The 14,541-nt window shown below is 41.6% G+C and overlaps 1 protein-coding gene across 1 annotated transcript in view; it reads left to right on the top strand.

Annotated features, from left to right (window-relative positions):
• The window catches only part of EPDR1 (ependymin related 1), a 30,340-nt gene extending 24,429 nt beyond the window's left edge, over window positions 1–5,911 (top strand). The window contains exon 3 of the mRNA XM_069960348.1: window positions 4,911–5,911. Coding sequence (XP_069816449.1) covers window positions 4,911–5,101 — 191 coding nt within the window. The 3' untranslated portion in view covers window positions 5,102–5,911. The remainder of the gene's footprint in view (window positions 1–4,910) is intronic.
• Window positions 5,912–14,541: the final 8,630 nt, after the last annotated feature.

Here is a 14,541-nt window from a genome sequence, read left to right on the forward strand (position 1 = left end):
CTGGTAATTGCTTCAATCTGCTGCAGACCGTCTGAAGCATTCCAGGATGTCAGGCAGCCTGGGAGACATCACAGAGCTTCCTGGGATCTCGCTGCAGGGTAACGGATCTGCACCACTAGACCACCAATGAGGTATGCCAGGCCGCTTTTAGTTTTGACATCAGGATTTAAATGGTTAACTAACTGGCACAACTGATCGAGCTCCGCAGCTGCTCACAGCAGTCAGGAGTGGCGCAGCACAGAGAGGGCTCACGTCATGAGCCCTCTCTGTACCCTCTTAACAATGACAATTGCTGGTGTCAGGTAGCTGGGGGGGGGGCTTCACAGAGGCCTTGGGCTACAATGACATTGGATTAGCTCCCTGCAATCTTGCTGGCCTTTTAAATGGCGATGTCAGTTTTGAAAGTGACATTTAGACGGTTAAATAGCTCACACAGAGGTTTGCTCCATGCCGCCTATTTGTGTCTGCCCCCAGCTACTGATAGCTGCCGGGATCCTCCCAGTATAGAGAAAGGGCATGTCACAAGCCCTCTCTATATTCCCTTACCAGCACCACAACACAACTGTACGTTGTAGTGCAGGAATGGGTTAAGTTGTATGTCAGTTGTATATTTCTGTTGGAGAAATTATTATGGCTTAATGTAATTGCTCTGTCTACAGTGTCCTCATACATGAATAACCCTATTCATGAATTAAGAGAGGGTACACGAATTGGACAGGAGAGCAAAAGAAAATATAAAAACTAAAAGTAGGCAGTATTGGTCAATATCTTGAGGTAAAAATAGCTGTAAAAATGATATTAACAACAAAATAAAAATCACGTTTTTATAACCACATACAGCTAGGAATATCAAAGGGTCGCTAATATTGTACAAAAACATCGCTATTGCGTCAACAAGACCCAGCCCTATGAGAGGAAAATAGAGACCAGACTTGGTTATCATCCAAGGGTCCCTTGTATATATGACTATTTTGCAACACTGGGCACTGTTTAATTTTTTTTTAATGTACACCTACTTTGAATTCAGCACTAAAACAAATTTCAGAGCATCCATTTTCCCTGCTTTCTGCTACATATAACTATAGCTTGTGATAAGAGTTTCCTGCCACATCTCCATAGCTCCAATCATACACTTTACAGTGGGGTACGAGAACAGGAGCTCGGAAACAGATTCTGGTGCCAAATTCAAAACAGATGTACAGTACATTGGAAAAGTGGTACACTTTAAGAAACACATATGAGATGTCAGTAATTTTTACACAATGAATATTTGTGTGTGTCCAGACACTTTGAAAATACACATTTGTGCGATGTATAAGCTCTCTGTTTATATGGTATGTGGAAAGTTTACAAACCAAGGCAGGGCAAAGACTTGCACTGTACGCTTCATCAAAGGGATTTCTTCCCCCTTTTTTTTTTTAAACAGATTTCATAGTTCGTTACTAACAAGCCATAAAGGGAATCAATCACCATATTTTTGCCTCTCAGGCTAAATATCATTGCTTGAAATTTTTCAAAGAATACAGCGCAGGCACTCAACAACTTCAGCAAATGGAGGTGTTTATTCACAAGGGGCATTCCACCGAGAATGACAGCCATTTCCTAATAACTTGCTTCTTTTAGCTCATAGTGACAGACATTGCTCTCTTTGGAATGCCCCTTGTGCTTTTCCTAATGTCCTGAACTTGGTGAGTACTGGTGCTTTTATCTCTTTAGAGTTTTGATTAATAATCTACTGCAAGCTCAGCACCTGTTAGCACACTATACCAAGCAACCTGTTACTTGGGAGTTATAAATATAATTTCTAAATGCCTAAATAAAGCTCAAGCCACACTGTCGTAACATATATCTGTTCCATTTGACCAGGCTAACTATCGAGTTAAAAAAAAAACCCTACTTATTATGTTCTCTAACTAGGCATTGGGATTGTCTTCTTTTCCTAATCAGTCATGGCTAGTAGGTTGAACTCAGTTTTCCAGTGCAGTAGCTTCCCCTGTCACAGAGGTTGGCCCCTATCGTCCTCATAGCTCTGACGTCTTTACTCTGCCGGACATGCGCAGCACAGTGGTGTCCAATCCCCGCTGCCAATTTACTGTAAAGACCTAACCTAATCCAAGTGAAGACCTTGTGCAGTGTCCAAGAACCCAAGTGCCATTGCTGTATATGCATGAATGTAAGTTGACACTGATGTTATGTGTATTTCTTTGTATTCTGTGGATAAAGGTGTTTACTGCATTTTGTTTTTTAGATGGCAGTTTTTTTTCCTATAGCGAGCACAGGCTGAAGGATGCTGCAGGGGTAATTTGCCAGCTGCTTTCTAACTTATGGGCCTATCAGGTGTTAAGGTACCACAGACCTTGGTCCACCAATAGGAAACACTAGTTTATAAGTCTGGTGGAAAGGGCCATGTAGTAGTGATTCAGTCTTTTTCCAGTGAAGAGATCACTGCAGAGTGCAGTGCAGAGTTCCCGAGGAGGGTGTCCTTTCCAGGGCCTGGCCCTGCGGCCAGTGCCTGAGTAACTAAAGACTGTAATATTGCACCACTGCACTACAGAGGGGACATTGAGAACAACTTTAATGGGTGTGTTCAGGTACCTAGAGGGAGCTACTACCACTCTAAGCCCTTTAACAAGTCCCACTGCAGAAACGCTACATCAGCTCTTGCATTTAACACTTTGAACCCCTAATTTACCACAGTTGGAGCTGTGACAATCATACGGGCCAGTCTCTCTGTGATGGAGGAAGCTACTGCACTGTAAATCACGCCCAGTGAGGATGGAGTGGAGTGCAGCCCCTTAGCCATGACTAGTTAGGAAAGTAAGACTGCCCTGATACCTTGTTAGAGAACATTTGCATACTGCATGGGAAATAAAAGTAGGTTTTCACCTGATAGCTGTATGTGAAAACAGTATGTATGAAGCTTTATTAGCAATGAATTTTAAAAATATATTGGTTGTCTCCCTTTAACTTTTTTTGTTTTTTGGGGGGTTTTAATGTGTCATTGTTATTTTATATGAATCATGTGTTGGTGGGTGGCTGTTTTCTAATCATGTCACAGATTTATACCTGTAGATGAAGTTTTACTGAAGCCATGTGTCAGGACAGGGAGGTACGGACAAAACAAGACAGTGGGCCCTGAGTCTGAACCCACCCACTGTCGCTACCTACTTGCCTCAGCCGGCCCTAGGCAGCCGTGGACAACCACAAAGGCGTTCCCTACGATGTATAAGTGGAGCACACAACAGGACAGACAAACATACACAATAGCGGATGGTGAACAAGCCAAGTCAAAACCACACGGACAACGCAGTACAAAATCAGCAATACAATCAGATAGTCAAAGGTTAGGTGGTAGGTCGAATAACAAGTAGAACAGTCAAAGGGAATTAGGAAGGGAATTACAGAAGTAGACACAGGGAAGCTGGGATCCAGGTATGAACCGAAGTGAGCAGCTAGCTGTTATCCAGGATCAGAGGCTAGGTCCAGCAGCTGATTGGACCAGCCCTGATTCCAGCACCAGGTTCAGCTGAAGCATTAAAATCCTGCAGAGCTCAGGTTAACTCCTGCATTGCTGGATGAAAAGCAACTAGGTGTGTCACAACAAACCAGGCACTGTTCACACCAGGCTACTGCACATTCCTGACACCATGATTATGCAGTGTCCCAGAACAGACCCTCTTATCCTCACACTTTTAATATAACCAGTTCTGTTCTGGAAAGCTATGGTTCACTGCAAACTGCGTGTATTGTGTCACCCTTCTCAGTGTTCAGGTCTGCTATTCCATGCATTTCTTGTATGCATATTCAGGTATCAGTGACTAAGGGTATTATGTAGCCCCCAGTGTTCAAGTATGGTACTTCTCATGTATATTTCACTGTATATACCTAATGGTGTGATGATGCAATGGCTGGATGTCACGTGACTGCCCCTGCTTCCATGGTAACTCCAATGGTCATCGAGCTTTGGCTGGGGTTACCATGTGACTTCCTGTTCTACCTCAGTCTTGTCTTCCACCTTCAGGGGGACAAGGTCTGTGTGTTCTCTCTCCCCTGTCAGGAGAGAGATACGTGTGCTCTGCTGCTCCAGCTCCACAAGAAGTGTTCCTGGCTGTGTTCTATTCTTAAGTCCTCAAGCTTCTCATCTATTCTCCAGATCTGGGTGCCGTTCTTCAGTCATTCCTCTCATCATCTTCTCTAATCATCAACAGCAAGTATTCATCTCAGTTTTATTCCACCCAGCATCTCAACTTCAGTCTCACTACTACTCCCATCATTCAGTACGCTATCAGCACAGCCTATTGCTGCATCACCCATTACTCTGCCTTATTCAAGTCTGCCTTATACCCGGTTGCATCTGGTGAGACTATTGCTACTAGTTACCACCGTTACAATAAATATACAACTACCGTTGTTTCTGAACCTTGGCATTGGTGGGATAATTGGTGCCCTGACTAAGGACAACTAAGAATCGCATGCCCAGTATCCCCGCATGGTCAGGAGCCCAGTTTCCAGCTGTATCACCCTTGTGCCTTCACCGTGACAACCCTATGCCCTACAGCTGCCCCGGTTCCTGCCTGTTAGCACCATCTACACTGCGGAGTGGCCCCTAGGGGCCAGGGGCATCGCAATTATGAGATGGTAATGGCTTGAAAATCCAGTTTCCCTTCCCTAATATGTGTTTGTGTTTCCTGATAGAACTTAACATTGCTCCAATAAAGGACAAAGTTTTACTGAAGTCAGAGAGTGCTGGTTCTACTTCTAGAAAAAACTTTATCTGGTCATGGTGTTCTATTTTTGACTTTTATGCTGTAGATGTACTATACATAAGTATCATTTACATATACTGTATGACAGATTGTAATTATATATTTCACAATTTTCATTCCTCTTTTTTGGTCTGCCTTTAACAGATGAAACCTGGGTCGGAGTTTACACAGACAAGGACTGCTATCCTGTGCAAGAAACCTACACAAAGAATGAAAGCATGACTACTTCCACTCGATTCTTTGACTTACAGCTAGGCATAAAAGATCCAACTGTATTTAGCCCTCCAGTAAGCTGCCTCGCAGCACGGCAAGAGCTAATGGCAGATAGCTGTTGAAATTTTTAGGTTTCACATATCTACTTTTAAAGTTATACAGTTTAAGCATTTTTTTCTAATTTTAGTAATGAGAAGGCATTGCTTAATACAATTCGTAACTATGATCTATAAAGAAGCAAAAACGTATCTGGAGCAAGTAAAATTATTTTTCATGTGCAAATTGCTGGCCACAGATTTTTTTCATGTTAAAATTTATTAAAAGCTAGAAACAAAGCTTTAGGATTATTTTTAAAACTTTAAAATGTGTTATGTATCTGTTTAGTATATACCCATAAAACAGCCCCAACAGATGTCTCTGGGCCTATTCTGCACATCTCATTTTGCACAAAGGTTCTTGTTCTAATGCATTACTTGAGAATCCATGAGAGAACGTTGTAACTTGCTTTATCGTCTGCTCTATTTTAAAACTTACAGACTATAGTCCCACAAAAAAAAATGGTGCCCCATGAACCTTCATTGACCACAGCATGCATGAGCCCCTAAAGTTGAAACCAAGAACAATTTAAAGCAAGTCTTTTTATTAATCAGGACTGTTTTAGTAACCTAAACATAATAATTGTTAACCATCATATTTTTTATCTGTGTATCACCAACTATGCTTACATGGTTATCTGACTAAATTTAGAATATGCTGCTGAATTCTAACATGCATGATACACAAAGTAATATAACACATTTGCACGCCTATTACAGCCTCAAACTACTTGTATAGAATATTGCACTAATATATTAATATTTAAATTCAGGGTTTGCTGAGGCGACAGTTCTGTGCCATGATATTGCATTAATAAAAAGCTATTTTCACTTCTTCTTTTTTTTTTATTATTTATGAATTTATACTTCAGTGATAATTCATTATCAGACAGAGGTTACCATGAATAGAGAATCATGTAGACCAGTACAAGGACAAGACCCCACACTTTCTGTTGTTTACAATGGATTCTATTCTAACATAATAAAGAAAATCATATAATGGCAGACTAGATGGACCTGGTGGAATTTTTCTGCTGACTATCTTATATATTTCAGCTATTTACATCTGCTCCATAATTTATGATGCAATAATGTATAGAAGAGAACCATAATCTGAACATAAACATAAGATTTTAACTGGCAACTAGATGCTCTTTATTCCCCTAGGGAGCAGTCAGTGGTATAAATATTATGATCAAAGACCCTGTAGATCCCACTATGTAAAGAACTATCTGCAGTGTCTGCATGCTTGCATAAAGCTATACAGAAGCAGGCCATGTTCACACGGTGCATGATACCGGCCGTTCTGTAACCCAGCCGGGTCACAGAACGACCGGTGTGAGAGAAAATCCTCCCGTCCAGTACTGTATGATCTTCATTTCTGTTGAATTAGGATGCCGGCGCGTTTGTGTGCGCCCGCATCCCAATTCAATGCTGCACACAATGGAGTGTGTGGCCGGAGCACTATATCAGCACTTTTTGATAATCTCTTCGTGAGTAACATATTGTTCAATATGATCAGATTATGTTGGGCAATATAGTTTGCATAAATCCACTATGTATCTGCCCTTGTATGTAAGGTGCAACAGCAACCCACAGGTGCAAGGGCTTTACCGTATATACTCCTCCTAGTGTACACACAATAAACACCTGCTCTCTAGATATTAAAAACTCAGGATCTTAGCAAACTATTTGATCAAACAGAGTGTATCATGTCACCACTTTAACGCATCCTCTGAGGCATGGTCCTACTCTAGCATTTTCACACTAGCAATGACCCCTCTTGGGCTGCATAAGCCTACAACTGGCCAGATAGGAGCCAAATGTTCTCTTTTTATAGCACTCTTGGGACATGGGTGGAGTGCAAGCCAACAGGAGGTAGCCACACACCCCACATTCAACAGAAAAAAAGGAAAATTGGCAGCACACTTATGCACGCGGCTTGTGGCTTAGATGCCATGTGCTGCCAATTTTTCCTTTTTTTCTGTTGAATGTGGGGGTGTGTGGCTACCACCTGTTGGCTTGCACTCCACCCATGTCCCAAGGGTGCTATAAAAAGGGTGCCCTAATGTGGCGACATGGTACACTCTGTTTGATCAAATTGTTTGCTAAGATCCTCACTTTTTAATATCTACAGAGCAGGTGTTTATTGTGTGTACACTGGGAGGAGTAAATACAGTAAGCCCTTGCACCTGTAAGTTGCTGTTGCACCTCTGTTTTTTAGCTTTACTTTACTTAAACTGCAACAAAAAAATGAGAAAAATGGGCCTGAGGGGAAACCAAACCAAGGGAATCCCCCCCCCCCCCCCGACCAAAACAGATGCAAGACAAAAATATGAGAAAATTATATTTTATTGTAGAATGTATTCCAAAAAATAAACTTTACTAAAATGCACATAATGAGAACTGGAGCCTATACAGATTCCCAACATAGGGTGGATACAAGTAGATTACATCACATAATACTAGATTTGCATTTCCAGGGAAATACATAGTGCTTGAAAAGAGCGCCCCTTTAAGAGTGACTTGCCTTTAAGAGAAACTTTAACCCTTTAAGGGCGACTTTGGTACAGTCCCTTTAAGAGCAATTTTGGTACAGTCCCTTTAAAAGCAACTTAGGTACCGTCCCTTTAAGAGCGACTTGAGTACCGTCCCTTTAAAAGTGACTTTGGTACCTTTCCTTTAAGAGCGACTTGGCTACCGCCCCTTTAAGAGCAGCTGGGGAACTGCCCCTTTAAGAGCTACTTAGGTACTGTCCCTTTAAGAGCGGCTTGGGTACTGTCCCTTTAAGAGCGGCTTGAATAACATCACTTTAAGGGTGACTTGGGAACTGCCCCTTTAAGAGCGACATGGCTACCGTCCCTTTAAGAGCGACATATGTAATGCCCCTTTAAGAGTGACTTGGGTACCGCCCCCTTAAGTGAGGCTTGGGTACTGTCCCTTTAAGTGCAACTTGGGTACCGTCCCTTTAAGGGCAAATTGTTTACCGTCCCTTTTAAGAGCGACTTGGGTACCATCCCTTTAAGAGCAGCTGGGGAACTGCCCCTTTAAGAGTGACATGGCTACCGTCCCTTTAAGAGCGACATATGTAATGCCCCTTTAAGAGTGACTTGGGTACCGCCCCTTTAAGTGAGGCTTGGGTACCGTCCCTTTAAGCGCAACTTGAGTACCGTCCCTTTAAGGGCGACTTGGGTACCGTCCCTTTTAAGAGCGACTTGGGTACCATCCCTTTAAGAGCAGCTGGGGAACTGCCCCTTTAAGAGCTACTTAGGTACCGTCCCTTTAAGAGTGGCTTGGGTACCGTCCCTTTAAGAGCAGCTTGGGTACCATCCCTTTAAGGGTGACTTGGGAACTGCCCCTTTAAGAGCGACATGGGTACCGTCCCTTTAGGAGGGACATATGTAATGCCCCTTTAAGAGTGACTTGGGTACCGTCCCTTTAAGGGCAACTTGTGTACCGTCCCTTTAAGAGCGACTTGGGTACTGTCCCCTCAGCTCTGCTACTTTACTGACTGAACTCTGCTACTTATAATGGTAAAGATCATTGCTCGGTTACTCATGTCAGTGAGACAAAATCGTTAAGGACCTTCCATCTTCTACATTTTCTATTGGCCAATAGTGAACATGTGACTGTGTGACTGTGTGGATGTTGTGAAGCATTGACTGACAAGACCTTAGAATTTCTATTGGCTGCTATATTTACTCTATTTGCATATGTGCTGTGATTGGCTGTTAGCCTTTACAGTGTGGCCGTTATTTCCAATGGGCCATTATTTTCTGTTTGGAAATTAGGGGTCTTTAAACGTAAATTTCCTAAAAACAACAAATCCGATTGAAATGAAAAATAGATAGCACACCTCACACCGCTGAGGGCTTCGAAATGCAGTTTGAACTGAGTCTGTGCACAATGCGGTTCGGGCTGTATTAATCACAGAAAAATGGCTGAAAGAAAAAGAAGCGGAAGAAGAAGAATACGGATTACAATATAGTGCTTTTTCAATCACTATAATAACAGACCTATAAATAAATAAAAAACCTACATACACATATACTGGGCAATGGGCATATCACAGACAGACATGTAACTCACAGTGGATAGTCAAGCAGTAAATACCATCAAAAGTTATAGCACATTATCCATACAGCGTGTACTTAGTATATTTGTCCACCACACCACTCATTATATGCATTTTTTTGGGGAATACATTTAACAATAAAATATAATTTTCTAATATTTTGGTCTTGCATCTGTTTTAGTCGGGGGGGGGGGGGTTCCCTTGGTTTGGTTTCCCCTCAGGACCATTTTTCTCTTTTTTGGTTGTAGTTTAAGGATTTAGTGCATATATAGACATTATACACTAGAGCCTGATATAGGAGCATTTACTTTACTTAAGCCACAAGCAGCGTGCAACCTGCAGTGTGAACAGAGTCATAGATGTGCCAATTTTTCCTTTTTTTCTGCCCTTCTATGTATCTATACATTGTTTGCAGTAAATCAGTTGGCACTGCATTTCTTTGTAAGAATCATGAGTGTTGGATACAGTACATCTGGAGACTTCCCTGGAGGGGGAGGGGGAGGCTGGTGTTACAGGACCTAGAGCAGCCCTCCTGCTGATGACTCATCCTCACAAAAAGGAGCTGCCTGGTGACTGTGACGACAGTAATCAGGTCTGTGTGAGTCAGGACACTTCCTGGTGGGGGGTGGAGGGGGGAAAAGACAGGGAAGGGAGGCAGATAGGTGATTGAAGCATATTACAGAGTTATATAACTTTGTAATGTGCTTCAATTACTGCGAAAAAGTTTTTCATGGCACTTGTCCTTTAAGGCTGGGTTCACACTATGTATATTTCAGTCAGTATTGTGGTCCTCATATTGCAACCAAAACCAGGAGTGGATTGAAAACACAGAAAGGCTCTGTTTACACAATGTTAAAATTGAGTGGATGGCTGCCATTTAATGGCAAATATTTGCTGTTATTTTAAAAAAACGGCTGTTGTATTGAAATAATGGCAGTTATTTACTGTTATATGGCGGCCATCCACTCAATTTCAACATTGTGTGAACAAATCCTTTCTGTGTTTTTAATCTACTCCTGATTTTGGTTGCAATACTGACTGAAATATACGTAGTGTGAACCCAGCCTAAAACTGCATGTGGACTTTATGGAAAGCTAATTAGAACAATAATACTTGACATATAATAAAAATGTTGCAAGGCAAAAAAAAAAAAAAAAACAAACAAACAACTATTAGAATTATGTGGAGAAGTTTCTATCCAATCTGTGAGTCTGTGTTATTTAACAAATTGACATGCCATGACCCACCACATGGGGGGGGGTGCTCTCTTTACGCCGTTTGTCCTGCATTAAAACTGACAAGTTGTCTATGTTCCTGAAGTCAGTATGATTACAATGATTTTGTCAGGAATGTGCAGTGAGTCTGGTGTAAACTGGGTCTGTTTTTACTCTTTATCTGACACACCTGCTTGCCTTTCAGCATACTGGCAATGCAGGAGTTACATTGCTAACTGCTAGCCTTGATCGATGCAGCTGAGCAGTGTTGATTGATTGACAAATGCCTCTGCCTGTACGGAACCTGGAGGATCAGAATGCCAGTCCAATGGGATCCGGACCGGGCTCTTGATCCTCATAAATGAAAGCAGTGGCCAGTCTCTCACTGCTGGCTATTAAGGTTCCTACCCTAATCCCAGCTCCCCCTGTCTACTCCTGCGATCCCCATTCCTAATTCCTCTGCTTGCTCGACTTGGTACCTGACCTCCCGCCTGACCTTTGACTACCTGTTTGATCTCCGATTTTGTACTGCGTTGCTGTTTGGTTCTGACTTGGCTTGTTGAATTCCCTTTATTGTGTTTGTCTGTCTTGTTCTGTGTTACACTTTTTCAGTATAGGGAAAGTCTTCGTGGTTGTCTGCGGCTGCCTAGGGCCGATTGAGACAAGAAGGTAGGGACAGTGGGTGGGTTCAGTCTCAGGGCCCACTGTCTCGTCTTGTCCCTACCTTCCCGTCCTGACAGATTTATATAACTTTTATTTTATTGCTTTTAAAAAAATTTAACTTTTGAGAAAAAATAAATGTATTTAAAATTGCACTATTATGATACCTATAATGCTTTTATTTTTTGGTCTATGGGGCTGTGTAAGGTGTCATTTTCTTTTTTTCGCCATAATCTGTCCTTTCTATCGGTACCACACCTGCATTAATGCGACTTTTTGATCAATTTTTATTCAATTTTTTCTGGATGTGATGTGACAAAAAGTCTACATGTTTTGTCAAAAAAATTTTTTTTATTTGAAAAATGGGAAAAAGAGAAATGATTTAAACTTTTAATATGGGAAGGCATTTTCTATTTGTTAAAAAAACTTAGGGGACTCCTATGTGCAATTTAATGATTGCTTATAGGGATCAATGCAGTACAAATGTACTTCATTGATTAACATTCTCTGTGATCAATTCAGGAGCCTGAAGCAATTGCCAAGTAGCCGACAGCGTTGTGGGCCCTCTCATTACCCTCTTAACGCTGCCATAATGCACCAAAAAACGTCAGTGGTCCTTGAGGGCTTAAGCTCCCATTGATTTGAAAAGAAGCTTTCATGCAGAAAGGGTGACATGTCAAACTGCACTTTTTTCCCACAAAAATTGCATTTTTTTTTTAGCATTTCTCAGTGAAACTAATGAAGGCATTTTTTGGCATAATTACAATGTTTAGTGCAGACATCGGCATAGTTTCCACATGAACACTTTTTTGCCTCTATAAACAAACCATAAGGGTGGTTTTAAACAATTTTTTGTTACAGTTTTTCATTCTGTTTTATTGAGCCAACACAAGAAGCGGATCCCACAAGATGGAGAAGTCCTTCATTTATACTTCATATTCTTTTTGAATCTGCTTAAAGCTTTGACTAAAAAATTGCTGTGTAATTTCACTCTCTTTTAATTTTTTTAATTGTTCTGTACATGCCACTGGATGCTTAAATTAGTCATTTCCATATTAATAATAATATTACATCACTAATTGTTTCTGTGAATTTAATGTTCTATGTATTTGATTTCTTTTTTTTTCCTGTTAATTTGTATTTTTAAAATGTACCAATAAAACTGGATTACACATAAAAAGTATACTGGAATATGAACTAATAACTTTATACCTACTATAAAACAATGTACAGTATGTATGTATGGACTGCTGACCCATTTTTTTATTCTTAAGCCAATTCAGAGCCAATAAAATGTACAATCAGTTCATTTTCATTGTATTATTTTGGGCCCCCCTTCCCAAGATTATAATTTTTACCTTAATACGGTAAAGTGATAATTATCTGATTGGTGGGGGTCTGACCATTAGAACACCAGTAATGACTATTTTTGGAGTAACTTTCCCCTTGGTAAGCATGCACGCTGTTTGTCTATAAACTTTCTTATCAAAGATATACAGTGGTGCCTTGGATTACGAGCATAATCCGTTCTGGGACTGTGCTTGTAATCCAAATCCACTCCTAAACCAAAGCAAATTTTCCCATAAGAAATCATAGAAATGCAGATAATTGGTTCCATACCCCAAAAAATAATGATTTATTATTCTGAATAACATGTAAAACAGGTAAAACAAACATTCAGAAACAGCAGAATCTGTGATATTATAAGTTACTGTACAGTAATGGAGAGGATGGGAAACACAAGGGCGGAGAGAGACTGCAGGGAGCAGGAAGGAATGAGCAGGACAGATGTGGGCACATACATACAGCACTCTCTGTCCGGGGAGAGAGGGGGTACAGCTATGGAGAGATTACCTCCACAGTCCTGTCCCCTGATGTAAGCCCCAGCCTGAAGTGGGGGAGACTTCCTGGGTCCCTGCCCCTCCTCCACTCGCCCTCCCACCCAGTACAGGGAGCTCTTAAACCAAAGCAATACTCTTAAACCAAGTCATAATTTTGAAAAACTGTGAGCTCTTAAACCAAGTTACTCTTAAACCAAGTTACTCTTAAACCAAGGTACCACTGTATAGATAAAGTATGTTATCTTCAGAAGTCCCATAACAGTCTGCTGGATATCAGACTTAAGATAGCTATAACTGAGCCACTGATCTGTTAGACAAAGCTATAGACTTTATAGCTTAATATCCAGGGAAAAATCTAGACACTGCTATAAAAAGGCATGAGAAAACCCCTACTTATGATTCATCATACATTTGTGTGAATCATCAGGGGGCAACAGAGCTCTTTGTGTCTTACACTTGGCCACAGAGTTGTAATGGTTTTAATTAGTAATATCAATTATGGACCTTTTGCAAGCAGATGTGGCTCAGCTATCTAATCTTTATATTATCTGACATAAACTGTCAATCTTATTTAACAAATGAGAAACAAAATTGGAAACAGTTTATCACAGTGCAGAAATCTACCAGGATGCCACATAATAAAATCCCCCACAAACAACATTTTACGGTTCATTTGATAAAATAAATAAATCCTTGCTCTCGGCTGTTTTCAATACTGTGTGCATGCATCCTGTGACAGCCTGCCTCCTCCAGAGGGGTAATGCTGTGCCTAAAAGGTAATCAAGGATTCCTTATTTTCTCTTACAACAGGTAAAGCTCTCTGCAACTGTCCCTTTTAAAAAATACTTGTGTTTGTGTTTGCAACACTTACTGACAGCAGTTCCTTGTGTGTCTTGAAGTTTTGATACCAGACATTCCTCCTCCAGGCTATGTCGTCCTGCTCTGTGGTGAGTCTGTCCATAAGATGGCCAGCATGGAGGGACATTTGATCATACCCCTTTTCCTGTGCCTTCCATACTGGCTACGTGGAGCCTCACCACTCCTCACCACCGCTTCCTCCTCCCTCTTTGCTGCCCGGCTCGGGCTCCTGATGACGTCGCTGGCAAGGGCCGCGCGCCAACTTGCCAGTATGCCCACAGTTGCACCGCTCATCTGCACTACGGCGCATGTGCGATTCGGGATGCAGGAGCGTGCAATACATGAGAGATCCAGGGCGCATGCTCATACTGGCAATTCGGCACGCGGCCCTTGCTAGCAACATCATCAGGAAGCAGGAGGCCGGGCAGCCAAGAGGGAGGAGAAAGCGGTGGTGAGGCGTACCTAAGTGCGGCACGAACACCTCACCACTACAAGTTACAGGCAAGAATTAAAAAAAACTACTGCACCGATGGCTAAAAGAAAGGTACTGCATACATTAAGGAACATGCACCTTCACTACAGAACCACGGCACCAGCCCGAAGCTTTGTAATTGGGTTTATTAGCTGAAAAATTAATTTTTATCATGAAAAAGCAGTTTGAAGCTCTCCCCCCTGTCTCCATGGTTTTGTATGAAGAGGGGTGGGGTGGAGGGGATGAGACACCAAAACAGGACATCAAAGAGTTAATTTACAGCTACATCATTGGGCTATCGCCTCTGAAATCCTGAAGAACTGACCTCTCAACCTCTAAATAGCGGC

Source organism: Dendropsophus ebraccatus, chromosome 2, assembly GCF_027789765.1.
Source record: "Dendropsophus ebraccatus isolate aDenEbr1 chromosome 2, aDenEbr1.pat, whole genome shotgun sequence".
NCBI lineage: Eukaryota > Metazoa > Chordata > Amphibia > Anura > Hylidae > Dendropsophus > Dendropsophus ebraccatus.